Source organism: Spea bombifrons, chromosome 3 (assembly GCF_027358695.1).
Source record: "Spea bombifrons isolate aSpeBom1 chromosome 3, aSpeBom1.2.pri, whole genome shotgun sequence".
In the NCBI taxonomy this organism is placed as follows: domain Eukaryota; kingdom Metazoa; phylum Chordata; class Amphibia; order Anura; family Pelobatidae; genus Spea; species Spea bombifrons.
Genome location: NC_071089.1, coordinates 7,388,049 through 7,416,042, shown reverse-complemented (window position 1 = coordinate 7,416,042; position 27,994 = coordinate 7,388,049). Strand labels below are relative to the sequence as shown.

General features: G+C 44.3%; 1 protein-coding gene across 1 annotated transcript; it reads left to right on the top strand.

The window, feature by feature from the left end:
• Positions 1–3: 3 nt before the first annotated feature.
• On the top strand, positions 4–27,801 carry IARS2 (isoleucyl-tRNA synthetase 2, mitochondrial). Its single transcript, XM_053459654.1, has 23 exons — positions 4–246; positions 1,408–1,530; positions 2,202–2,361; positions 3,678–3,826; positions 4,636–4,685; positions 5,245–5,354; positions 5,858–5,948; positions 6,661–6,776; positions 7,459–7,628; positions 7,915–8,005; positions 9,053–9,204; positions 10,013–10,173; positions 19,143–19,245; positions 19,871–19,967; positions 22,512–22,620; positions 23,403–23,505; positions 23,917–24,042; positions 24,442–24,573; positions 24,830–24,936; positions 25,126–25,271; positions 25,714–25,904; positions 26,570–26,714; positions 26,936–27,801. Exons 1-23 carry the CDS (start codon positions 52–54, stop codon positions 27,085–27,087), a joined length of 2,979 nt encoding a protein of 992 aa, XP_053315629.1. The 5' UTR covers positions 4–51; the 3' UTR covers positions 27,088–27,801.
• The last annotated feature ends 193 nt before the right edge of the window (positions 27,802–27,994 follow it).

The following is a 27,994-nucleotide window of genomic DNA, read 5'->3' as shown; positions in this document are numbered from 1 at the left end:
CCCTCTGTGCTCTTCGCTTGCCGTCCGGAGCCCTGCCTGTCACTGTGGATCATGCTGACCCTGCTTCGCAGCCGGGCGCTCCTTTACCGACCTGCATGGAGGGCGAGAGCCGCCTCGGGAGCGGCCAGCAGCAATGAGAGCTCCGGTCAGAGGAAGTACCGGGACACGGTGCTGCTGCCAACCACCGACTTCCCTATCCGCAGGAGTCCTCAGGACACAGCCGAGACCGAGCTGCGGGTGCAGGAGGTCAGGGGCCATGAACTTATCCCTGAGGGACAAACTACACCTGCCGGGGGTGGGGTACGGTATATCTCCACCTGTTGCTCAACTCCAGCTCTCACAACCCTCAGCCAGGTGGTGATAGCTGTAGTTAACAAACACTGGAGGTATACCTTTTGGTCAACACATCATTTACTGAAAGAGTTAAACTAGAGGCACCTCGGGGGGTAATAAATTCCACTTACCTGGTACTGAGCTTGGGGCGTGACATGTACCCCAGCCAGGGCAGGATCTGTCCCAAGTCATGTGACCTTCAATAAATCTCTCCGCAGTGTTGCTTTACTTTGCAGTATAACAGGGAAAGTATACACGTTTTCTGTCTCCACTCGGTAGCTGGGTTTGTGGATATTAATCATTTTTTATTTTTCTATAATTTATTCTCTGGTTAAGTAAGTTATTCTATTTCTATAGCGCCAACATTGTCTGCAGCGCTTCTTGCAGTCCACAGGTTTAAAGGGTCTGACGCTAGAACTGACCATTAGGCAGCGGGAGTCCGGCTCGCGAGCTACTAAATGACGCGGATTTTTCTACCTGCGTAATAAATGACACCAAACCACAGAAATAACTCAATACACCGATACGCGCTTATACTGTATGTCATGAAGGAGAGGAGGACATAAACATACAGTTATCATACATGTAACCATGAATGTAACACGCTAGACTCGGCAGTGCGTTTAAACGGGGTCTGGGCTGGGGGGCTTTAATCACATGCTGCCTTTTGCCTCCTTCCATAGAAATGTGGAACTTGGTGGCAGATAAGATCCATTCTCCCCGTCTAGTCGCCTTTTTTCGGGCTGTAAAGACGATAACCTTAATCAGTCGTTGGTCTCGTCTTAGATTCAGGAGCCGTATGTCTATCCCATGCATGTTTAAACGCCTGCACTGGATTAACCTCTACCACTTCTGCCGGGAGGCTGTTCCGTTTATCTACCACTCTCTCTGTAAAGTAAAAACTCCCTACATCACAACTTAAAGCGCATTCAGATGCTTCTCTTTTTTCTGTGCCCCAAGCAGACGATGGAGGTGTTGTTGACGAGACAAAAGAAAAGTGATGGACGCTCAATGAGACTCTTATTTTGCTTCATCAGACAGCCAGGATAAACACTTTATGTTCTTCTCATACAGGAAAGTAAGTTTTTACAACTGTATGCCTGGCAGAGAGCGCAGAAGACTAAAAAGGAATTCGGTCTCCACGATGGACCTCCGTATGCCAATGGGGACCCTCATGTCGGCCATGCCCTCAATAAGGTAACATATATACACAACCGTTCAGAAGCATGTATGTATATATATATATATATATACACACACACACAGTACAATTCGAAAGTTTGGGGTCACTTCGATATTTCCTTGTTTTTGAATAGAAAGCAAATTCTGTCCATTAAAATAACATGAAATGGATCAGAAATCAAGCACCGGCGGGGTTAATGTTGTAAATGACTATTGTAGCTGGAAACGGCTGATTTTTAATGGAATCTCTTCATAGGCGTACAGAGACCCTTTATCACTCCCATCACTCCCGTGTTCCAATGGCCCTTTATCACTCCCATCACTCCTGTGTTCCAATGGCCCTTTATCACTCCCATCACTCCTGTGTTCCAATGGCCCTTTATCACTCCCATCACTCCTGTGTTCCAATGGCCCTTTATCACTCCCATCACTCCTGTGTTCCAATGGCCCTTTTTCACTCCCATCACTCTTGTGTTCCAATGGCACGTTGTGTTCGCTGATCCAAGAATACGTTTAAAGGACTAATTGATCGTTAGAAAACCCTTTTACAATTATGGTACAGCCAAAAAGTGACCCCAAACTTTTGGACGGTTGTGTAGTAGATGATGTGAAATGCGCCGGTCGCTTGTAGTTTCTGGGATTTGGGTTTTATTGATTCTCGCCTCTTTTTCTCCGGCACTTTCCAGATCCTTAAGGACATTACCAACCGTTTTCACATGATGAGGGGCTACAGAGTGAGCTACGTGCCAGGGTGGGACTGTCACGGGCTGCCCATAGAACTAAAAGCCCTAGCAGACCTCGGAGAAGAAGCTGACAGTTTGTCCGCCATAGAGATCCGGCGCAAAGGTAAAAGGTGATACCCGTCTATCCCCCCAAAATTCAGGGGACCGGACCCCCTCATTATTAAGTATATATAGCCACCGAGTGGGCTTTGAGCGCGCGCTCCCACACCAGCAGTGCATCTGCGTCCGCAGCATGGCATTACTGCAGCGGAGGGGGAAGGGTGCCTCTGCCAGCGTGATGCTCGTTCTGCCATTAAGGAAATAGATATTTTTGTCTTGTGGAATTTAGTTAATCTGTATTTGTCTGATAAGGTAGAGCCATAGAGGAAGAAGGAACGGGATTATTTATTGCTGTAGTGATCGTCCGCGGAGGGACCGCTGCTGAAGTCCACGCGGCAGCAATGTGATGTCTGCCATCTCTGCTGCCTTGTGACAGATTTGGAGCGGACGCAAATCGTGTCTTGGGGCAGCGCTGCGACCCTGTGTCAAACAGTGATGGTCAGGGGCTGGATAGTGAGAACTGTTGGCAAAAAATATGCCGAGACCCTCGCATTACCTGGGTTTGGCCAACCAGTTGAGAAGCGATGCGTGGACTTTTCAGAGTCTCCTCTGTTGTGTCCAGTAATGTTATTTGAAGCAAGGTCTATTCAGACACATCCCTACGGGACCACCCATTCATGCCCTCGTTGGATCAGCATTGGGGCTTCAGGCCGCAGGAGGCTTCAGCATTAGAATTGCTGGTCTTATCACCGAGAACCCAATGAACTTCTGTTTTATTGCCTTTAAACTCTCTTACCTTGAACTTGAGTGTTACATTCATCTGCATGAACTCCCCACACGCTACTCCTTTTATTTTACACTACTAAGGCATGCATTAATATGAGCTAAAAATACAAGGTTTAAAGATAAAAAGGCCCCCTGTTCTGGTGAGCTTACAGTCTGATAGATATACAAAAGTTTGGGGTCACTTAGAAATGTCCTGGTTTTTGACAGAAAAAGCTAATTTTGTCTATTAAAATAACATGAAATGGATCAGAAATCCAGCGCAGACAGGGTTAATGTTGTAAATGACTGTTGTAGCTGGAAAGGGCTGATTTTTAATGGAATCTCTTAATAGGTCCTTTATTGCTCTCATCACTCCCATCGCTTCTGTCTTCCAATGACACGTTGTGTTCGCTGATCCAATAATAAGTTTAAAAGGCTAATTGATCCTTAGAAAAATATTTTGCGATTATGTTATGGCCAGAAATGTCCTTGTCTTCCATGTAAACAGCTCAGTGACCCCAAACGTTAGAGCGGTAGTGTATTTCTGTCCCTTGTAATTCACAGTGATTTCTGTATGTGAAAAATATCTAATCATTTCCCTTTTTTATTATTTAGCCAGGAATTTTGCAGAAAAAGCTATCGAGAAGCAGAGAGACTCTTTCATCCGCTGGGGTGTAATGGCGGACTGGGATAACTGTTATTACACGTTTGACCCGAAGTACGAGGCAAAGCAACTGGATATCTTTTACAAGATGTACGAGAAGGTAACGCCGTTTACATTCATGTCCGTGTCCTAGGAGTCTGAAAATTGACGAACCCGTACCAAAATAGAGCGAGCCGCGTGATCCTCGCTGGCCCAAATCTGCATTTAGTAGCCTTTGTATTGTGCTTGCATTCATTGTTACACAGTGTTCTCCGTTTATTTTATTTTTTTTATTTTTCTTTAGAATTTTGAAGTTATAAGTGTTAACATCTTAAACTAAAGAACACAAACGTATGACCCCCACATCCATATATATATATCTGATAACACTGGGTAATGGTAATGTTCATCCATGCAGTTAATTTACAGAAGGTGTGATTGATTTGAACCAGAAACGTGTATTTCTAGGCACTGATTCACTAAATACTGCATTGTACGTGAATTAGTCGTGCGTAATGCGGTACCGAGATGGCGTTTCGGCAGGGTTCAGTTTGCTTTTAACTGACGGCTGTAATATATAATGGCCTTGTATAAATTAAGAGATTAGCACAGTTTTCTTATACTGTCTGTGTTCATATTTTAAATCTATATACGATAAAATTTCCCACCGAGCATAGATCTTCCTATAGAATTAACATTCTGGATAATTTAAGCGCTAGATCTGCCCAAATGATCAATTCTCTACTATTGTAAGCTTATGGGTGTGTTTGTTTTAGATAATTAGTGAGTTAAGGAATTATACTGTATATAAATATCTTCTATTTCTCCCCGCTCTCTGTGTCCCCGTCCCGTAACATTTAATTTTTGACGTGTCCGATTATTTTGTTAAATTTATAAATTGGAATTCATATCTCTTGTCTGCTGTTTTAGGGTCACATATACCAGGATTACAAGCCGGTATTCTGGTCGCCTTCCACCAGGTGAGGAACGTGTCTTTTCTTCTACTATATTTTTTTTTTAATGCGAAAGAGTAATTTCTTTGAAATTTCTTTGAAAAATAAACTGGGAAAAGGGAAAAATAAATGTAAAAAAATTAATGTTTTGGTCAATTCGTACCTCCTCAGCTTGGGTAGTAGAGGTATTATTTTTATTTTGGTTTAGTCATGTGATGCTGCTTTGGTCCAAGCAGCCATTTGGCTAATAAAAGAGACATTCAGTTCCATGTTTCATGGTTGCCCAAGATGATCCAGAATGTGGATCTTTCAGAAGGAATAAACCCGCGCTTCTAAAAACAACACCCCAGTGATGTGCGTGGAAAAACATGGCAACATCTGGCCAGCTTTCTGCTTGTGCTCTTCCTTTCGTTCTAAAATAGCCATTCATTTGTCTTGGTCAGGGTCTGGAGAGACATTCGATACCATATGGAATATGAAGTTACGTTCTGATGCTTGAGTTATCTTGAAACATCCTAAAATATGACAAGGAAAGCAACAAAACATGTATTTTGGGTTTCAAATGTATGAATTTTTCTGCTTGCAGAACTGCCCTGGCCGAGGCAGAGTTGGAATACAATCAGGAACACGTCAGCCGTTCCGTCTTTGCCAAGTTTCCGGTCCAGAAGCCTCCTCCTAAGCTCGCTTCCATGATGGGTATGTTTGATCTGAGATATACTTCAATGATTCTTCTACATCGAATAAAGATTGAAATGGGAAAAATGTAATATCAGTCTGTATTGTTGAAGGAGCTTTGGGTCCAGCATGGAGAACTTTGAGTTTAGATACAAAGTCCATTCTTATCTGAGCAAAGTCACAGATGGAAACCTTATTGAAAGGGGAGGAATAAGTGGTCACTTTTATCAGGTACTCCTGTCTGGAGCTGCGGTCTGGAGCTGCTGTAGTCCTGAGCTTCAGTGTACGAGTTCTGTCCGGCGCTTTTGGAAAGAGCAGGTAGTTGGGGGGTTGTGGCTGCCACCGACCATCATATCATGGTCAGGTCACACGTCAAGCCTCCTGACGGTGTCTGCACTGCTTCTCACGCCGGGTGTTCATGTGATTGGGTTTCGTTGCTGCTTCTCACGCCGGGTGTTCATGTGATTGGGTTTCGTTGCTGCTTCTCACGCCGGGTGTTCATGTGATTGTGTTTCCTTGTTTAGATGGTTCCTCGCAGGTCAGTGCCCTGATTTGGACAACTCAGCCATGGACCATTCCTGCGAATCAAGCCGTCTGCTACATGCCAGACACGGAGTACGTTGCCATTTGTTATATGTTTTAATGATCCGTGTGCTATCGTTATCGTTTTCATTATTCAGAAACAGTTTCTGTACTTCTGTTCAGTGACAAAAGTCTTTATAATTCCCTTTGAACACCCCCCCATTTAAACGTAACATAATTCCAAAAGGGTTTTTTAACGATCAATTAGCCGTTTAAACTTAAACTTGGATCAGCAAACACAACGTGCCATTGGAACACAGGAGTGATGGGAGTGATAAAGGGCCATTGGAACACAGGAGTGATGGGAGTGATAAAGGGCCATTGGAACACAGGAGTGATGGGAGTGATAAAGGGCCATTGGAACACAGGAGTGATGGGAGTGATAAAGGGCCATTGGAACACAGGAGTGATGGGAGTGATAAAGGGACATTGGAACACAGGAGTGATGGGAGTGATAAAGGGACATTGGAACACAGGAGTGATGGGAGTGATAAAGGGCCATTGGAACGCAGGAGTGATGGGAGTGAGCGTTTCCAGCCACAACATTTCATTTACAACATTAACCCCTTCTGCGCTGGATTTCATGTTATTTTAATGGACAAACATCTTCTAAAATATCACATCCACAGCGATTGTCATTGTGTTCGTTTTCGTTATGTTACCCCTGCCTCCCTATGCAGAGGTATATAGTATGGATAATGTCTTATACTTTGTGGTCTGACATTAGGATCGTTCTTGCCTTTAGATACTCGCTGGTGAAATGTGTAAACACTGCAGAATATTACATCTTGGCAGCAGATCGCATCGACTCCACTGAGCTTTCCCTGGGCACCAAGCTTGAGGTCGTGTCCACGTTTAAAGGTGAGGATTCTGGCCGCAGGTGAGCTGCCTGTGGGTCTCCAGATGCAATCGAAGCGGCTTAGCCGAGCGTGGCGACGCCTGCTGTTGGTGGAGAGAATCCAGCGGTTTATTCACTGGGAGTCTCAGGTTGGTTTTAAATGTTTGAACTTCCTGACTTGTCCGTCCGATGAGCCAACCTGAGAACTTGCTATCTGAAGCGGCCCTGTATTTAGGTCGGTGAATTGATCTTCGAGAGAGAGAGCTCACCAATTGAACTATACATTATACAGGGCCAGCTCAACAGGGAAAAGCACTCTGGGGTTTGTCCCTTTTGTAAAGTACAATGGAGTCCGTGAGTTAAAATGTTTTATCTCGTATCAAATTAACCTTCAAGAGTTAAATTGTCTTGGAACCAAGTTTGGGCTGTGTGAGCCACCGTAGCCCATAGGTAAATGTGTGCTGTGCATAAAATGTGCGTCGGCAAGCTGTGTAAGCCTCAGTGTTCAAGTCTCGGTCCCAGGCTATGCTTCTCTTCTGTTTTTCATTTTTCTTTTCTTTTTTTTAAACTCTAAACTAATGTAAAGCTGTATCTACGTTTGGATCTCTACCTTCGTGTATCACGTCTTCTGATTCTGGGGATGCTTAAGACATTGTACAGTAACCGTTCATATATACTTTTGATTTGGTCCTCTTCTTCTTGCAGGAGCCGACCTAGAGGACGGTGTCTGCTCTCATCCCACAATTCCTGAGCGCTCCTCTCCTCTGCTGCCCGCAAACCACGTCACTATGGCCAAGGGTACTGGGCTGGTGCACACCGCGCCTGCCCACGGCATCGAGGATTACAGCGTCGCTTCCCATCACAAGTTACCCGTGGTAAGTACTGACTCATGCTTTCAGCTTCTTAACACTATGTACATATACATACACATTATATATATATATATATATTACTTATGTTATAAATACATACACACATCCCTGCCACACTAGTTCTCGGCGACACTTGTACGTTCTGTTCTTATGTATTTCTAATAAGCGATTCCATTTATCACGAACGACATGATGACACGCATGATTAAACATTCTCTCTAATATGTTTGTACATCACAAGCACTTCTTTAATCATGTACTCGTCATATATAATCTATTTATTTTTTAGGATTGTTTGGTGAACGAAGCTGGCTGCTTCACGGTCGATGCAGGAGTTGATCTTGCCGATAAAGCCGTGTTGAGTGATGGCAATGAAGCCGGTAAGTTGTACTCCGTACACACTCTCACTCGCTGAGTAGTAGAGACCCTGCACGGTCTCCCTGTTCACAAAATAAGCAGCATAGCGTAGTATGGCCCTATTCATTTACTGAGGTGTGGGGGCCAGATTTAATACAGTTTACTTTCGAAGGGGGACCTTGCACAAAACTAAGTTAAAATTACTAGTATCTGATTAAAAATAAATTTTCAAAAATATACGTTTTCAAATCTCTCCTCTCTCTCTTCTCCTCTCTCTCTTCTCCTCTCTCTCTTCTCCTCTCTCTCTTCTCCTCTCTCTCTTCTCCTCTCTCTCTTCTCCTCTCTCTCTTCTCCTCTCTCTCTTCTCCTCTCTCTCTTCTCCTCTGTTTTTGTATTTGTCCCAATCTACTAGACAAACTACCTGAGCCCTTATACTAGTGACCTGTGGTAAACAATAGAATAGCTGGGCCTTAATTACCCAACTGGACAATTAATAATGAGAGAATAATGGAGGAACAGACTTCGTTAGCATTGCCATAAAGAATCAGCTGAGTGTGGCTTATGATCTGGGAAAGTCAGCCAAAAATTATACATGACTAACAACAATGGTGGCCCCCAGGTCTGCAGCTGAATGAAAATAGAAACAACATGAGTTAAAACCAGGTTTTTGTCAATGGTGACCTTCATTACTGTATACAGTGCTGGGGAGGGGTATATTACTGTATACAGTGCTGGGGCGTTATAATACCAGGGGTGATCCTAGGGTTACAGGTGCCTGGGTGCAGTATTTATTCGATACCCAACACTCAAACTAGCTCCAACACATACACTAGAATACCATACACTTACATAAGGCACTCTTTCTCCCACTAACCCTAGCCCCCCCAACATCATACACTGATACACACACACACACACACTTACACCATATGGACACGCTCTCTCAAACACCCTACACTTTTTCTACTACACTTACTTGCTCTCTTGCATTGTTACTTTATGCCCATTAGCAGGAAAGACATTAATTAACACTTTCTTTTAATTAACCATTTTTTTTACATTGTCCTTAGTGGTACAGATGTTACTTGGCTCTAAGAATCTTCTCAAGGAAGAAAAGTTTGTGCACAGTTACCCGTACGACTGGAGGACAAAGAAACCCGTCATCATCCGAGCCAGTAAACAGTGGTTCGTCAACACGGCAGACATCAAGGCCAAAGCTCAGGTACAGGCAGCGATGTTAGGCATGTTATCATCGGAGGGCATGTCTTAACACGTGTTAATGTTATTGTTCGTTTTAAATATTTTCATTGTCCCTTATTGTTGCAATGCTACGGAATCTGCCGGCGCTATATAAAAAATTAATGTAAAGGAAGCAAAGAAGTGATCCAGCCTGGGTGAAAAAGCTGCCAGAGGGCTTGTTACGCTAGACCCCTTGTGGCTGTATGTGGCATTGCAAGTAAAATGCTTCTTTAGTTAAAAAAAATAAATACATATTTGCATTCCACCAACCCATTGGGTTTTGGACTGGGGTGAATGTATGGAGCTGGTGTTCATATGCTGGACAGAGCTGATGTTGTAGAGGACATGGACATAGAGGGTACCCCATTAAGCCATACCCGTTTATAAAATACGTTTTAGTAGCACCCCTTTCAGCAACTGCCTGCTCTCTGCTGCTGTTTTTATTAAATCATCGTAGTTGCGTTTTAATGGTGGCAGGTGTATGCATATATATATATATATATATATATATATTATGCATTTCTGTGTTTTCACTTGTACAATGTTAATAATAAGCATTTCACTGCAGGATTATTGAAAGGCAAAGCAGGGGTTAAAGTAAGTACAGAAGGGAAGCTGTCAGGAATGGTGGCTGATTTTTGTTGCCTTTCAGGATATTTATTCCTTGTCCTTATTGCTGAGAAGCTTAGGAATTAAATGGGTCCAGGCGTTACACAAGGGATCTTTTATTCTTTCACACTGCAGTATGCTGTTATTCTTTTAACTTTGTTTTTAATATTTTTATGTAACAGGAGTCTTTAAAAAAGGTGAAATTCGTTCCTGCCTCCGCTGCCGGCCGCATGCTGGAGATGTTGGATCGTCGGACGTATTGGTGCATCTCGAGGCAGAGAAGCTGGGGAGTCCCGATCCCGGTATTTTACCATAAGAAGACTCGAGAGCCGCTCATTAACCGGTATGTTTGCATTTATTTTACACAGCTGAGTACTCGGGTAGTGTTCAAACATTAAGGAGTACCCACGTATCAAACGGCCAAATCTTCAGAATAACCCCAAAGGGGATCCTCCTAATGCTCAGTATCTGATCTTCACGTATATATAATATGATATATTATATATGTATATTTTATATATAGATATATGTATATTATACATATATTATATACATATAATATCTATATGTTTTTATATATACACACACACTTTCTAGTTATGGGCTTGCACGCTATATGGCTCAGATATTTCCCTCTACTGATTTGCAGTCATAGGTTTATAGGTTCAGCTGGAGTGATTTGGTCGGTAGATGCACCGTAACGTTGGATTCTTGGCAGCTATAAAAAATCTATATTAGGCAACTTAGATTACCGGCACATACACGATGCATTTTTTAGATGTTTGTCACAATGGTGATCATCGACCAGTGAGTGTGAGCACGCTACGCAAATCAATCCTCTGCGACGGGGAAAGAAAGACGAGTAGGTGTGCAGCGGGAGGGCTCGGCGGTCAGTCTGTCACGCACACTGCCGGGGTACAGGAGATAAATGCCCCTACCTCCCGGTTATCTCTGCAGACATGGAGCCGGCGGGGACTGACGGACAGGCGGTGCCCGGTGGCTACACTTGCCAGCATTAGAGATCGCAATCTTTTAGCCATTTAACAGACATTTCGGCTAGAGATTGTGATTAGATATGAGTTTAGACTGCAATACGGGAAGTTATTAATGTTCTAATATCACCTTTTTCACTACCGTTTAAACGTTTGGGGTCACTGAGCTGGAAAACAAGGACATTTCTGGCTGTAATATAATTATAAAAGGGTTTTCCAACATTCAATTGGCCTTTTAAATGTAAACTTCGATCACAGGAGTGGTGGGAGTGATAAAGGGCCATTGGAGCACAGGAGTGATGGGAGTGATAAAGGGCCATTGGAACACAGGAGTGATGGGAGTGATAAAGGGCCATTGGAGCACAGGAGTGATAAAGGGCCATTGGAACACAGGAGTGATGGGAGTGATAAAGGGCCATTGGAGCACAGGAGTGATAAAGGGCCATTGGAGCACAGGAGTGATGGGGGTGATAGAGGGCCATTGGAGCACAGGAGTGATGAGGGTGATAGAGGGCCATTGGAGCACAGGAGTGATGGGGGTGATAGAGGGCCATTGGAGCACAGGAGTGATGGGAGTGATAAAGGGCCATTGGAGCACAGGAGTGATAGAGGGCCATTGGAGCACAGGAGTGATGGCAGTGATAAAGGGCCTGTTTGCATTCAGGGAAGCTGCATTGTGAGCCCAGTCAGTTAGTGATGCTGCTACTTTATCCCGCTGCGCATGTACAGTCATTGAATGCACAGGCATGTTGAAAAATATTTTGTTCGGTATAAAGGCCATGGTGAACCTGCTCTAGAACAGACTGTGGGAGTTAGGCCGGTTGCCCCAGGTTTTAATTATCTACGTCTAAAATCCATAACATAGTGATCAGCAGACTAACCAAATTAGTAAAAATATATCTAATACCATATTTGTTCGAATATAAGATGATATAATACCTCTTGTCTTATACTATAGATAGTCTTATAATCAGAGCTCAAATAGAGGTCTGACTATGAGACTAAGATCCAGATCCCCCGCAGCGCTGCAGGGGACCCGGATCCTCCTCTCTGGCAGCCGGTGAACATCTGAGCGATGCGCACAGACAACCTCCGCTGCTGCCGGCACTTCCTCCGGGGCTTCTATGACGGAGCGCCACCATCACATTACTTTCCGGTGCTCATTCATAGACGCCCTGGCGGAAGTGCCGGCAGCAGTGGAGGTTGTCTACCCGCATCGCTCAGACCTCCACCGGCTGCCCCCACTACACACCAGGGAGTCTGAAGCATGGGGAGAAGTCTAGGGATGCACTGGTAAGTTGGGGGGGCAGAGTGGCATATAGTGGGTATAAGGCATATCTTGGGGGGCAAAGAGGCAAGCCTCAGGTCAGATGTGCATAACTGGGGGCAGGTTGGCAAATAAAAGGAAATAAAAACAAAAATTGCATTTTTCTCAATCATAGCTTTTATTAAATATGAAAAAATAGTTTACATGTGAATTGATATTTACTACTTTTTTCCTAAAGGGTCGTCTTATATTCAGGTCTTATAATCGAGCAAATACGGTAATTTCCAAGTCCTAAAACAGATCAGAATTCCATTTTTGTTGACCGAGGCTACACAGCTCACCCCCCCCCAGTAAATGAATTACCTCTTAACGTGTCTCACGCGATCGGGGGCGAAGGTTTAAGGTTTGCATTGATTGGCGCAGCGGGAGACGAAGGTTTATTGTGAACCGGTTTGATTTTATAGTCGGATACAGCGATACGCCCGTTCAAAGATCAAGAGCGCACCTTTTAACGAGGCTGTTTTTATATGTTATACTTGATTTAATTCTCACACAAAGAAAACACATTTACAAAGTAGTTGGTTTTTAATTCCAATTAATATATATATTTAATATTTTGACATAATCTATATATATATATATGTGAAAATGTATAACATACATACTATATAAAATACTTTAAATGACCATCCATGCAAAATTTACATTCACGTTTATTTGGTGCTTTAATTCGCTCCGTAACACGTTGCTCTACTTTATTAACGATTTAAATATTTTTTTTTCCCCGGAAAACAGAATTTTTTTTGGCTTTCTTCCACCCCAAATAAAAAGCTCTTAATGATCCTTCTGGATGAATCACAGGAGATATATTACCAAGCCAAGCTGCTTCGTATCTTACGGAGTGTCTGATATAATGTTACATGTTGGCTCTTGCTGGGTTTTCGCCCAAAACATTCCGTATATTCCAAACAAAAAGACATAAAAAAAAATATATATATATTTAAGGAAAAAAAAATCATTATTATTACTATTGTATCAAAAACATGTTATATAAAGCAATTTAACCTTCAAACACAACATAAACATTCTAATAATTCATTACTTTTCTGGTCATTTAATGTAGATTTATAACCTAAATATGTTTCTGCTGAATGTCTTCCGCCCGCTGCTATTAAGGTAATCAGAATATTGGCCTAAAGAAATGACAGGCAGGCGTGGAACGAGCTGGCTGTCAATTCATAGGTCATCTTCCTGGTTACCGGTAAAGCCCCGGGGACTCGGAGAAGAATCGTTGGGCAGCGAGCCTCCCCGGTAGACGTAGAACTTACAGGAACGGTTGATCCGGCCGGACATTACATGCCCATCGAAAGTAACAGCATCTCCACTGGAGTCCTGAGCAGTCCACATGGAGATGCTGTTACACCTGATAGACACTACGCCGCTGCCCTCGGTCTCTGGCCACTCGGACGGCTTCTCAGAAGCTTCTCTCCTGGAAATGGAATCGTTGAGAAATGAGCGGCTTGAACTCTGACGTTCCGCAAAGTCGGCTTTCCCCGTAAGACACGCCCCGGGGTAAAAGTACGTGCGCCGCTAAAGGGTTAAAGCAAACAAATACTCCGTCTTCCCCCTTAACGTTCATAGGAATCGTCTGCGATCTGTAACACTGCTGGATGCTTCAAGGGCTGAGAGGTCAACCCATTGTTCGTGTCGGCTTTTAACTTGCGCGGGTGCCGGTAACGTCACCTGGGAGCGTCCTCCAAGCTTCACGATCCCACAAGAGAAAAACCACAGAACCCCCAGAAGAGCATCTAGAACCCACAGAACCCCCCAAAGGGCATATAGAACCCACAGAATCCCCAGAAGAGCATCTAGAACCCACAGAACGCAATAAACATACCGCTCCTCTATAGCAAAGCCATTATTATCCTTCGAATTTCTCCTCCCTGCTCCGGCTTCTGCTTATAAATCGGTGGTCCGGTGAAGCCCCCCGAGGATACGTACTTAACGGGGTATAAGGGTTTGCTGCGTTTTAGTAAATACTCCATTAGACTTCTATAGTCCCTCTGACATAAAGCGTAAATAGGGGGCCGGGTCCCAGCACGGAAGCTTAATGACATTGCTTAATGACATTGCCCCACGAGCTACTCCTTAACCCCTAAAGAGCTTATGCCCAAAAATCTCTTCTTTTGAGTCTGCAGCAGCCCCAATGACTTATTAACCCTTTACCTGTTTCAGAAGTATCTCCGAGCTCCCCGAGAGCTTCCTACCTCGCCCCGGCAGAAGGGCACAGTGAGGAGGAAGCTTCTTTCGCTTTTGTTTACGGGAATCCAGAAAAAAGTCTCTCGAGCAGACGCTGTTTTTTTTTTTTTCTCCTTTCTTCCTTCCTTCTTTCATCTCCAAGCAGTCGTTTCACTTTGCCTGCCTTCCGATGACGACTCGCTGAGGAGATGTGTGTTATGATCAATGTGTGAGTGACTGTCATGTGTCACCGAGGCTTATATCAGCACGCATGCTGCGAGGACGCAGGGCGACGGGCGGACGCCACGTAATGCGAGCGCACGCTCCCCCTGATAGGGTTTATGTGCTCAGGGCAAAGTTTTACGAGGGGCCTTATTGCTTTGATGGACTCTGAGACCGAGATAGGAGCTGGCGGTTCCAGCAAAGAGACGATGATATCATCATTTTTGCTTTTTCTCCTTTTCGGTTTTCTTAATCGAAATCTGGCATCCAAACAGGGCTGCAAATTATTCATGAAGGCAAAGCATGCATAGCAAATCTTGTAACCCCTTCTTCTTTGCTACGGTAACAACGGCACAAAAAAAAGGGGCCCTGGTGCGTTCATTTTCTGAATGGCGCCACGTGCAGGTTCCAGGGCTTCTGACTTGAGGTTCATTCACCGAACCTATAGACCTGCCACCCGATAAGTCCCAGAGGGACGAAAGTTACAAAGAAGCGGATACACAGTGGGATTATTTAAGCATCTTGCCATTGTACAGCGCTACAGAACACGGGGGTGCGATATAAATACGTATGTCGTCTGGAACACTGAATGTGAGCACAGAGTTACCGGTGGCGGGGAGAAAATGCACATTATTAATGAATTAACCAAAATCAAAACCTAACACAGTATTTGCAGCCGTCTCATAATCATGATTTCTTTCTATATTGACGGCTTTGCTGACCTTTCATCAACACCAGTGGCAGGAAAGCGATTTCCTGCCACTGCAGCTTCTACCTCAGTTAAGTCGTTTTTTTTTTTTGTGGTTAAAGAATGCGTATTTAAGCAATCACAGAGGGTTAGCGTTACTCACGGGGTATTTTAATATACATTCCTCTGAAGCGGGGCTGTTGGGGAAGCAAATTGTTCCTAAATTGTTTAAATATAGTTGGTCGTTTCCCCAGGAGCCACGTGCTGGCAATGGTACTGTGTTCAAATAAATTAATAAATGCAAGGGACTCCTACAATATGTGGGACGTCTGTCGTTTCCCTTTAATAAAGTGGGCATGTCTGCGTAAAAGGATTATTGGGCTTTCACAAGAGTTCAATGGTGGCTGAGACCCCCACACCTATGTGCCAAAAGTACGCCCTCTGGAGTTAGCAGGCTCGCACTTTTCTGCCCCCGATTAGTGGTCCCACTTGCTGATGATCAATTAATCAAGGGCATTTGATTAGCATCACCCGACTGCTACTTAGCATCTTAATAACCATGGGAGCAGTAAGGGCGTGCTTAGTTTTTCACACATGGCTTCTCCATTTTGGCTTTATTTTTGTTGATTAAATCATGACACAGTGTAATATGTCGTCTTGTTCATCTGAGGTTGTATTTACCTAATATTTAGACCTGCGAAGGAACAGATGATTGTTATTATGTCCTGATATGTAAAACCATAGAATGCAAAGAGGGTGTACTTTCTCATATATAAAGCACTTCAATATGGTTTCTTTATTGCTAGGGCTGTATGGGGGTATTGAAACATCCGTTGAAATATTAATGACTCTTTAAAATGAATGTATAATATACAGTATGAGCTTTGGCTGCTTGTAATTTACAGATGGCCATTCGGTCTGGCACTCAGTGAGTGAAGTATAAGAGGTCGGGGCTGCCTCGGGAGAGGACGAACCAGTCTGGCAACTTCACAAGCATTCTTAACACAAGCTTTCTCCACTCCCTGTGAAGCCGCCGTCATTTGGGTTGTAAGTCACAGGTGAACGTGCCGGCTTTATTTCTTGTATGGCAGTTTAACGACATAGTAAATAAGGTTGAAAAAACACCTAATTCCATCAAGTTCAACCCTTCTACCTAACCTTCCTATTCTTGATCCAAAAGAAGGCAAAGAAACTTCGAATTCTGCTATCAGGGGGGGAAATTCCTTCTTGGCTCCAAAGGGGCAATCGGATTCTACTTTATAGCCTTGTATGTCATGCCTTTCTAAGAAAATATCCAGACCCCCTTTTGAAGACATCTAATATATTTGATAACCACCTCCCTTGGTAGTGAATTCCATACCTTTATTGTCCTCACTGTAAAGAATCCCTTCCTGTGTCGTGTTTATACATTTCTGTTAATGAACAGGTCACTGAAGAGCTCGTTATATCGGCCCCGCATATATTTATAAAATGTTATCATATCCCCTCTAAGACAACTTTTTCTAGTTCTAGACAAAAAAATAAAACGCCCGCGCCGTGTCATCAACTCAATGAAGACTCTGTGTCAGTGACGCAAGATTCTTAGAACTTAAAAAATGTGTCCACAGGCAAAAAAATATGAAAACGGGGCCAATATCATTAGTTAATAATTAATCCTTTGCAAATATTTGCCGATCGTTATTGTCCTGGTTACATTGTGTTTCCCAGATTAGGGGATATAAAAGGTAGGAACGATCCGGCCATCGAGTGGGACCGGCGGGTGAAACGTTCGATGAAGTTTGCTCCGCTAATGGTTAATATTTTTATAGCAGCAGATTTTTACTGCGTTTTTTTATATGCTTCGTAGATTGTGCTTTCTTGGAGCGTGTTCTTAAAGTGAACGTGTCCCATAATAACCTCACGCATAGAAACACAGAGGCTGCCGGCAGATCCAGTTCAGTTAACTGATGGAACTCAAAACATGAATCAGTCCTCATCTTAGATTTAGGTTAGCCAAATACTTTCGTTATACATACTTTCTTTGCCCATGCTTGCCCCGCCCATGCTTGCCCCGCCCATGCTTGTCCCGCCCCCATGCTTGCCCTGCCCATGCTTGCCCTGCCCTTGCTTGCCCTGCCCTTGCTTGCCCCACCCATGCTTACACTACATCTATTCCTCTGACCCTCTAGTTTTAGATTGTGTTGTAAGATTTCTCCTCCTTGGAAGTAGACTTCCCTCCTTTACTTTGTTAAACCCCGTAAGTATTTCAATGTTTCTTTCCCATCTCCTCTCTCCTCTCTCTCTCTCTCCCTCTCTCCTCTCTCTCTTCTCTCTCTCTCCCCCCTCGCCGGACACATTGAGATCCCTTAGCCTTTCCTGATAACGCCCAGAAGATGCATTAATAAGGAGGGTTCTTAGCTGAGTATTAGAAAAGGGAGCAGGTTCTCAGCTGATTATTTAAAGACATCAGAAGCTCTGAGATATGCCAACCATGGCCGGTTCTTTTCTATGCCCTTTCCTGTAAAACTGGGCATTTTATTGCTTCTATAAGATTTTTTTTCATCAATCTCGAACGCGCTCCTAATAAAACATCACTTATGAGCCGGCACCGTCCCGACATGGTAGATACAGCCCATTTCCATTAAAACCACCGGCAACCTCGATATTTTGCTCCAGATCGTGGATATTATTTGGCGTCTTCCAAGTTCGACTTAAAACAGAAAAAAATAGGCATTTCCGTGCTAGTAATGGGGTCCTGAAAAGTTTGCGTTCTAGAAGTCCTCTTATATGATGTGAGAGTCTTCTTTTCTGTTAGTGGTTTGATGACATCATGATCTGTGTCAATGTTCCAATTCTGTGTTTACTTTTCTGCTTCGTTTTATCAGTAGAAATGTAGGTGTGCGTGTAAATACGTGTCCCTCGGTCTGTCAGAGGTGAACCGGGATCGTCTATTAAATACCTTATACACCAGTATACACCAGTATACACCAGTATACAAACACAGCGTGCGGAGCCCGTAAAACATTCTCTCACAGATATCGCCGCGCTCTGACCTTCCTCCACTAAAAACAAGATAAATGACACTTTATAAAAAAGCCCCTCGTGGTATTTAAATGGCAATTTCAAGGTGTGTGAAAGAGTTAAAGCGACGTGCTTCATTGTACTTTGTCATTTCTTCCGTATGCGTTTCTTGATTTGCAGAGACGGTGATCTCTGAACCTCGGCACTGATAACTACACTATCTTATTATTATTTACTGATGAATGTAGTGCCATCATATTCCACAGTGATGTACAATACACACCCGTGTACGTAAACTACCGTTCAAAGGTTTTGGGTCACTTAGCTAAGGAAGTTTCTGGCTGTAACATAATTACATGACCATCAATTAGCCGTTTAAACTTAAACCTGGATCAGCGAACCCAACGTGCCATTGGAACACAGGAGTGATGGGAGTGATAAAGGGCCGTCGGAACACAGGAGTGATGGGAGTGATAAAGGGCCATCGGAACACAGGAGTGATGGGAGTGATAAAGGGCCATTGGAACACAGGAGTGATGGGAGTGATAAAGGGCCATTGGAACACAGGAGTGATGGGAGTGATAAAGGGCCATTGGAACACAGGAGTGATGGGAGTGATAAAGGGCCATTGGAACACAGGAGTGATGGGAGTGATAACCCCAATGTGTTTTACTTTATGCAGTCATAGGTTACTAGAGTTATTGAATTAAGATTCTGTCTCATTTTCCATCTCCCCGTCCCGCTGCCACATGCTCTGTAGCTTTCGCTTTAATGATCGCTGGCACCTGAGCTCCCTCCGGAGGAGCGACATGACCCCAAATAACTGGCTGGACAGGACCCTTTAACATAATGTATCCAATATAAATGTATCTTCCGCTGTGTTGACGTGAATCTCTTCCCCGCAGACACAGCATCGGGCATATAACGAAGCTGGTGGAGCAGCACGGCAGCGATGTGTGGTGGACCCGTCCTCTAGAAGAGTTACTTCCCAAATCTGTGTTGCAGCAGGTAGAATTATCCTTGGATTTTCTGACTTTGTGTTACAAAAAGCCGAGGTTAAATCCTTTCTGGGTGCGTCGGGAACCATAACCTTACCGTGACCTATAGTAAAAAATCTATAATTAACTTCTTCTAGAACAGTCATTGGATTACAGATCCTGCCGTCCAAAAGCCGAGACCTTTACCAAAAAGGAAAGGAGTCTGTTTCTCTGTAATGGTGACGAATGCTCTGTGCACACGGGTGCCGGGTGCTAGAGTTAGCCGAGGTTTTACCTCCGCGGCCCCCATCCTGCCGGCCGATGGTATACCCCGGCCCCTCGCGTGGCACAGGGGGCAGCATGCTATGGGGCCGTATTGGCCAGATGTTTATTTTATACGGCATGAGAGCTGGCGGCGGGGTGGACTAATCGCTGAATGTCGGATGGTACAGGTCAATGGCGTTTCCCTGCGCGATTCGCCTCCAAATGCAAGTTTGTCGTATCGTTGATCTGTTAGAAAGTGTTGCAAAAATCACACGGCTAACCCCGTCAATCTCACATCATCGTAAATAAACCTCAGTCAGGAAGATGTGTCTGGTATCCTTAATATGTACCCCTTTCTGCCAAATCCCCTCCTTCTACCCTCTCTCCGCCAGGCCGGTGAGGGTTCTGAAGTGCTGGATTTCGAGCCCGGGCGGGATGTATTGGACATCTGGTTTGACAGCGGAACATCTTGGGCCAATGTTTTGGAAGGTATGAGGACTTTTTTCTTACTTTACTGAGTGAGTTGTTCATAAATGGAACTGCCTCCTAGCAGAAGTGGTAGAGATTAAAACAGAGAGGGATATAACTATCCTGGATTTGAGACGTGATTAGGGAAAAATGTGCAGAAAGACGGGCTGAATGGTTCTTATCTGTCGTCACGATACTTTTGGCCAGGTACCCCCTTTTAATGATAAAAACACCATAAATTTGGCACACGCCAATTATTAGTTGTTAAACCTGAGAATCGTCGTCACCGGTATCGAGACAGGCGAGTAAAAAAAAATTGTATAAAACATACTTTCTTCCTATAGAAATACACTTATTGGACAAAAGTATTTGGACACCTGACCATTACATCAACAGGGACTCTGATGACATCACATTCTAAATACATAAACATTAATATGGAGTTGGTCCGCCTTTGCTGATATAACGGCTTCCGCTCTTCTGGGAAGGATTTCCAGATTTTGGGGAGTTTCTGTGGGAATTTTTGCCCGTTTATCCAGTAGAGCATTTGCGAGGTCAGCCACTGATGTTGGATGTCGTGGAAATCCTTCCCAGAAGAGTGGAAGCTGTTATGGCTGCAACAGGGGGACCAACTTCATATTAATGTCTATGTATTTAGAATGTGATGTCATCAAAGTCCCTGTTGATGTAATAGTCAGGTGTCCCAATACTTTTGTCCATATAGTGTATATCATCAGCAGCATATACAATAGCATGAACATACATGAAGGTATATGGAAGGAGAGGGGGCCGGGCTCCTGGGAGCTTACAGTCTGTTGGGATAGCAGCTGTATAGATAGCGAGTCTGGGCTATAAACCTGGCTAATTAAACCATTCCAAAGGTCAGCGAAACAAGACAGAGATATCAGACGCAATCTCGGTTATATATATCTCAGTGTGATTCGCTATGAATCATTCAGCTATTTCTAGGTAAATACTGAGCCATCTAATAAATGAGTTTATTGCAGGCGCAGAATCACCTTTTAATGTTTCACAAGTGCTTCCCATGTGTCCCTGTTTAGTTTGGCCAGTCCTGCATTTATCAGTCCATCTTTTTTTTTTTTTTTTCTGTACTCGGTTACTTAAGTAGCTACCAAGGGGTTAACGCAGGGGGTTATTCACTAAAGGGAGAGTTGTGGTTTAAACTCCTTCGCTTCACTATGCATTATTAAGGGCCGACACTGTTAGATGCCTCAAGCAGCAAGGGCTGAGCTGGCCCCGTATAATAGATGAGACTGAATACATCTCACTGATTTAACTATACATTATGCAGGGCCAGCCAAGCTCTTCCTGCGGCAGGTGATCACCGGGGTTGGCCCTTCATGATATATGATGAAGTCAAGGAGATGAAACTACACTCGTAGTGAATAGACCCCCAGAGTCACATATAGGGGACTAGTATAGCCCCCCTACCCATAGCCACGCTTCTACCCTCCCTTTAAATAAATACGTTCTTAGATGCTGGGAAATACGTCTAATTCTTTTAACCGCCCCATCCAGAAAAGGCAATTTTATCATAAAAGAAAATTAGAATCGTAAAGAAACCCATAAAACAAAAATATAATATACTGTCCACCCAACACGCCTCCCACTCCCAGTATGCTGGGCCAGGCTGTACTTCAGCTTACCTGGTTAACCATTTTTTTGGACTGCCTGGAAAATTATAAAAACATATAAAAGTACTTAATAAGTATTATAGTTTAACCCTCCTAGGAAGTTTTTTGCTGAGTATATCGCCACTAGGGGCGCACTTGTGCACACAGTGATCAGAAAGGATCCTGGGGACCGGGCTGTGTCTGGATACCTGATCGGTGATCTAATAAGAAAGCTTTCTTCGTATAGGGGGGCATACAGGGATTTAACGGAAGAAATCGGCGTATAATATCATGGAAATTCATCGCACAAAGAATTGGGGTCTCACAGACACCCAGTAACACGGTGACCCGCAACGCCCCATTCAAGGAACACATTAATGTAACGATAAAGCGTTAAGTGATTAGGAGGGAAATGACCCCGCGGTAACCCGTTTCCCGCAGTGTGGCTGTAAAACCCGAGATATATCACGAGATATATAAGGGCAGCAGAGGGCCGAGCGGAGCCGGCAGCCACAAAACGTTGTCTTTATCAGGTAATCGGTGTTCACAACAATCGCATCTGCCGGCAGGCGGTGGGGCTGCAGATACAAGGTCCAGGTCATGCATCAGAGCGCGATAACTGATTAAAGCGGGAAACCGTTATCTTATGTTATATGCTTTGTTTACAAACACGTCCCGTGACCCTTTTTTTTACTGAAAAACAGGTCAAGAAAAAAAAGGCCCGAGAAACTGACAATAAGATATAAAGCAAACTGCCGGTAAAAATGTGTCCAGATCCCCTTAACCTTATACAAGACCACCGTAACGGATACATTTAAAGCCCTACGTTATCGCGTGTGCTGCGTCCGTTCTCCGTAAATCAAATATATAAATAATTACCCGTTCCCGAGGATAATAATCCAATCGCTCCGTGCTGTTACTTTTTGTTAAGATGCGGAACAAAGAGCGGACGTTTACCTGGAAGGGAAAGACCAGCTTGGCGGTTGGTTCCAGTCCTCCCTGCTCACCAGCGTGGCCGCTAGAAACAAAGCGCCGTATAAGTGAGTATTTCACCCGTATTCCTGACATATGCTGCCGTGGAATAAATGGGGGGGGGTGGATACAATATACGGTACTCTTATTAAAAAGCACTGCAGCGGAAATACTTCTTCCCAAAACGTGTGTGTGTGTGTGTATCACACATACAATATATTTATATATATATATATCACACATACAATATAATATTTATATAAACAATACAGCGATATATCAAGAAATGTTTTAATTTCAGAAATCGGTCCCGTTATACATTTATATATATTTTGTATCTTAATATCAATACAAAATTGCAAATCATAAATTGTAACAAATAATAACCCAGAATGCAATAAAATAAACCTGCTGTAACTTTCTACGCGTTTTTGCAGTCTGCGAACCTAAGCAGGATAGGCAGAACATCGGGGCATATTCACTAAATGCAGAGTTTGTTGGTTTTTAAGCTCCTTGACTTCTTGTCTGAGAAACTGGCTGCTGTCGGCCTTCGTTATGAATAGTGAAGAGAGCTGAAAGCACGACTCTCCCTTTAGTGAATAAAGCCCATCGTTTATCTAAAGCACGTGGCCCGTCTTAGGAGGGTTAAAACTCCATCTAAATCTGTTTTGTATAACGAAGGGAAATAATTTTACGGTATTTCTTGTTACTTTTGTATCCTGTATCTCCTAAATTTATTATAAATATATATAATCCGGCTGCGGTTCGGGTGGCACGCGGCAGATTGTTAGTCTTCCGTTAATGAATCATTTGGAATTGTGATTTGTCTCTTTTTAATGTATTTTTACAGAAACGTGGTTGTTCACGGCTTCACTTTAACCGAAAAGGGAGAAAAGATGTCCAAGTCCCTGGGAAACGTGGTCGATCCGGATGTTGTGATTAACGGCGGACCCGTGAGTGATTTATTGAGATGTTACTAAGTCGTGGAATTGGCCATCACATGGGCGTTACATGGATTGTTTGTAGGTTAACTTTATGGAAGCTGAGACTGTTGGCAGCCTGTGGCAGATCCAGCATTATGCAATCAGTTTTGGGGTTTCGAGCAGCTCTAGTAAGGTGTAAAGGATGTCGGGTGACAGACATAGAATCTGACGGCAGATAAGAACTATTCGGCCATCTAGTCTATGTTTTATTTTCCTTCGCTGTATTAACCTCTACCACTTCTGCTGGGAGGCTGTTCCACTTACCCACCACCCCCTCAATGAAGTGAAACATCCTTACATTACATCTAAGGCACTGTGTGACTGTGTGACTCCTTCTCTGTGGAGTTTGCGTCCGTTTAACTCTCGCTGTATCCGCCGTAGGATAAGCTGAAGGAGCCCCCGTACGGAGCCGACGTCCTCCGCTGGTGGGTGGCGGAGTCCAACGTGTTCGCCGAGGTGCACATCGGGCCGGCGGTGCTGAATTCTGCCCGCGACGACATCAACAAAGTAAGACGCTCTACGGCGCCGTCCTAAAGCGCGCGGCTTGGGTGTCTCTTTAGTGACATCGCTCTGGGGGTTTAGTTTATCCCGTGTTCTGGGCCGGATTATCACAGAAGGAAAGAAAGATCGGACGTCAGGGATTCAGACCCCTATCAGTCCTTGGTCAGGTCCTACAGCGATGATGATAGCTGCGTGCTGTCCCGTGCCTGATCACCCCGGGTGTAAATCACTTCCCAGCTGGAGGGTTTTAAACTTATAACCATCAGTGTGGTCGTGGTGTCCATTTGCCTTTAACCCTTTCACTGCCTGAGAGGGGAATTGCTCGTCTCCCATGAACCCTAGAGGAAAAGCTGATTGGTGCGCTCGCCGCCCGGCCGATTGTGACCTGCTTTTATTTTTTTGCAGCTGCGGAACTCCTTGCGCTTCATGTTGGGGAACCTGAACGGTTTCAGCCCGGAGGCGGATTCCGTGCCCACCTCCGAGATGCACGTGATCGATCAGTACATGCTGCATGTGCTGCAGGACTACGCCAGCAAGGTACCGGCGCCCCGACCCTGCGTGCTCGCGGACTCTGTATCAACTGCGGCCCGACCAAATTTAATCAATCCCTTGCCAGAGCTTTTGCGTGTTTCTTGGTATCTGGTGTAAGCAGGAGTGTGCGCACATCGCGTGACGTAAAGAACGATTAAGTCTTAAGACACGGAGCATTACTTGCTAAGGACAAACAGTATATATCATAGTATAGAAATAATAGACTTAATAAGATACAAAGTAAAACATCCATCCTTTTCAGGTTTCTGAAGCATACAAGGGATACGATTTCGGGAAAGTTACTCGCCTTTTGGAAGCTTTGATCACAAGAGACTTATCCAGCTTCTACTTCAGTATAATTAAAGACAGGTATTCAGATCGTATGATCGCTTATTGTCTCCCCCGTCCTGCCGGCGCCTCTCCCCCGTCCTGCCGGCGCTTCTCCCCCGTCCTGCCGGCGCCTCTCCCCCCGTCCTGCCGGCGCCTCTCCCCCCGTCCTGCCGGCGCCTCTCCCCCCGTCCTGCCGGCGCCTCTCTGTTAAGCTACGCTCTCTTTCAGGCTGTACTGCGAGGAGGAGACGGGTCTGAAGCGGCGTTCGTGTCAGACCGTGTTGGCGGCGGCGCTGGATGTCCTGGTCCGCTCGTTCGCTCCAATTCTCCCCCATTTGGCAGAGGAGGTCTTCCAGTATCTTCCGTATAAAAAAGGTATGAGCGTTCCACCTCCCTGACCGTACTATACAAGGACGGCGCCAGGTTTAACCCCGAATAAAACGGGCAGCTACCCCGAGCCCACAGCGGCTTCAGCACAAATGGCCCCCATAGTGCGGGGTTAGGGGTCCGTGCAGCCTTTCTGCTTCCTGAAATAACGTTGTTTAAACGCCTCGTTGCTCAGGAGGGAAACAACCGCGAAGACGCTGCCACGGAGACCAACGTCTGTAATGGGGGAGAAAGCTATGTTTTCTGACTTTAATATATTTGTATTATTCTCTCTCCGTTTTTTTGCTGCTTGAATTTTGAGCGGAGATTGAAAGGGTTTTAGGGCTCGTTTAACTTAGTATGAAAAGGATAATTAGTGATTTTTTTTTTTCTCCATTAAAACCATTTTGGATATTTAAGATTCTTACGGGGTTCGTATTTTTTTGTTAAGACTCTGATGGCGTTTTCCGCTCCGGTTGGATAAATTCGAACTCCGTATGGAAGAAGCCAGGGTTGGTGGAAGCGGTAGAGGCCGCCTGTTCCATCAGAGATGCCTTCCTCGGCTCGATCCCGGGAAAGAATGCCGCGGAATACGACGTCACTGTGGTCATCGAAGCGGGTCTCCTCTTTGAGTTAATGGAGGTAAAACTCGTTCCAGGCCGCTTATTTTTTTGTAATAATTCTTTGTTTATGTAATAAGTGCTTGAATTCTGCCCACGTTTTCCCATGCGTTTTTGCCATTTTTACCATATGTGGGTTTAATTAAGATTCCCCTTTTTCCGTGTTTGACGTACCCACGCAAATAAAACATACTATTATATTTTCAGAATGAATAGGGCTTTCATTTGAATCTTTAGAAACATGCAAATATATATATATATATATATATATATATATATATATGATTGTATGTCAAAAACCTAAAAAAAAAATGTTTTTGCAATTATTATTCTTTATTTCTTCTACACATTATGTGCCCCTGTTGAATAATGACCGAACATCTGCAACATCCGCTGATTACGGATGTACCCCACATACATATTTTATGTTATGGTGGGCCACATCCTTCCCTTACCCTATAGAGTAGTATTTTTACTCATGGCCTTAGGGGTTTTTGGGGTTGTGAGAAAAACATACATAGGGTAAAGAGAAGAATATAAAAAAATATATAGTAGGAGAGCCCCTTACAATACGAAGTTAATTATTTTAACGCCCTACATATATTTCATGCACATGTTGCATACAGTAACCCCGCGACATGCCGGGCCGGTACATCAGAGCTGTAAGCGCTTCTCTCTCACCCCCAGATGCTTCAGGCCGATGAGACATCGAGCACATCTCAGCTGAACGAGTTGCTGATGTCCTCGCACACCACGTTGGTGACCGAGATGCCACTAGATCTGCCAGCCGAGGCCTCCGTAATCGAAGGATCCTTTCTCATCCACATGGAAGGTAAGAAAGTCCACATCTGGTCCGTGTCCTGATCGTTCATTTACTTGCTAGGGGTAGTACATGCAGGTCCTAGAGATCTGTTTGTCAAGATCATGCGGCATTCTCTGGGATGTGATAAAGTGGGGTTCTGCACCCGGTTTAGTTAAATTGCCCCGTGTATGTAAGTAACTTGGATAACTCGCCTAACCCTATAACCTGTATTTATGATCCAAATTCACCAGACGGAGACATTCGTGAAGAGGAGTTCTATAAAGTATTGGTTCGGCCGAGCACCAAAGAGCGCTGCCCCCGCTGCAGGAAATTTACCGCTCTGTCGCCTTTAACCCCGTGCCCTCGGTGTCTGGACGCCATTGCCGAGAAGTGGAGCCATTAGTCGTGGGGTGCGAAAAGTTTATAAGCAGAGACCGGACCGCGCGCTCAAAGAGAAATCCCCAAAACAAATAAACTTGCGTGGAAACTGATGCCACCGACACGCGTGCCTTTAGGAGGAATCCAGTCGCGAGCTGCTATGAAGCCGCCCCAAACCAGAGAGCCTGACGACACCAGACGCCCGCTAGAAGACATTGTTTGGTCATTGGAGGTTATTCCGGTGCAGGAACACGGGGCCGGTGACATTATGGGGCCATCGCTAAGATTCGGCCAATTCAGTTTCTAATGTTAATAATAATCCGCAATATATGATGTACTTTAATGTAAAGCAGATTATAAAATCAGGGCGTTATTCACTAAACCTTGCATCTAGGCGAGACATGTCTTCCGACTGTATAAAGTATCCTTTACGCAGGGCTGACCTGATCTGCAGGAATGGCCGAGTCTGCCGTGTTTACTTGAATGTCGTCTCACAGATTTAAGTCGGTGCCGCGCAGGGTGAAGCTGATTAAGGGAAATATTTCATGTCTGCGGAACTTTGTTTAGTGAATAAGCCCCCAATAGCGTGTCCATAGCTTTCGGCCCTGATGCGGCCCGTGTGGCATATACTATAAAGCACTTCTGGTCTTCGTGTGGGTTGTATATATTATAGTCTATAGAAAGAATGCTTTCTGATTCAAGTTCTCTCGACTTTACTCAAAGGATATTTTACTAAAAATCTAAATAAAAATTTCTGAAAGTACTTCCTGGTCTCTTATCTGATGTTCCGAGCAGCGCGTGTAATGAGGAGTCAGCGAGGAGCCGATACTGGGAGAGATCCATTCAGGTCTATTCACTAAAGGGAGAGCTGACTTCTCAATATATTATATAACCCTGGCGCATGTCTGCCGCGGGAAGAGCTTGGCCGACCC

What these genes read in the sequence shown, in the direction of transcription:
- IARS2 (XM_053459654.1), top strand. Translation starts at nt 52, where the DNA reads ATGCTGACCCTGCTTCGCAGCCGGGCGCTCCTTTACCGACCTGCATGG. An exon ending in TGCTACATGCCAGACACGGA is followed by an intron (nt 5,949 to 6,660) that starts GTACGTTGCCAT and finishes TCTTGCCTTTAG; the next exon opens with ATACTCGCTGGTGAAATGTG. An exon ending in TTGGGCCAATGTTTTGGAAG is followed by an intron (nt 19,968 to 22,511) that starts GTATGAGGACTT and finishes CTTTTTGTTAAG; the next exon opens with ATGCGGAACAAAGAGCGGAC.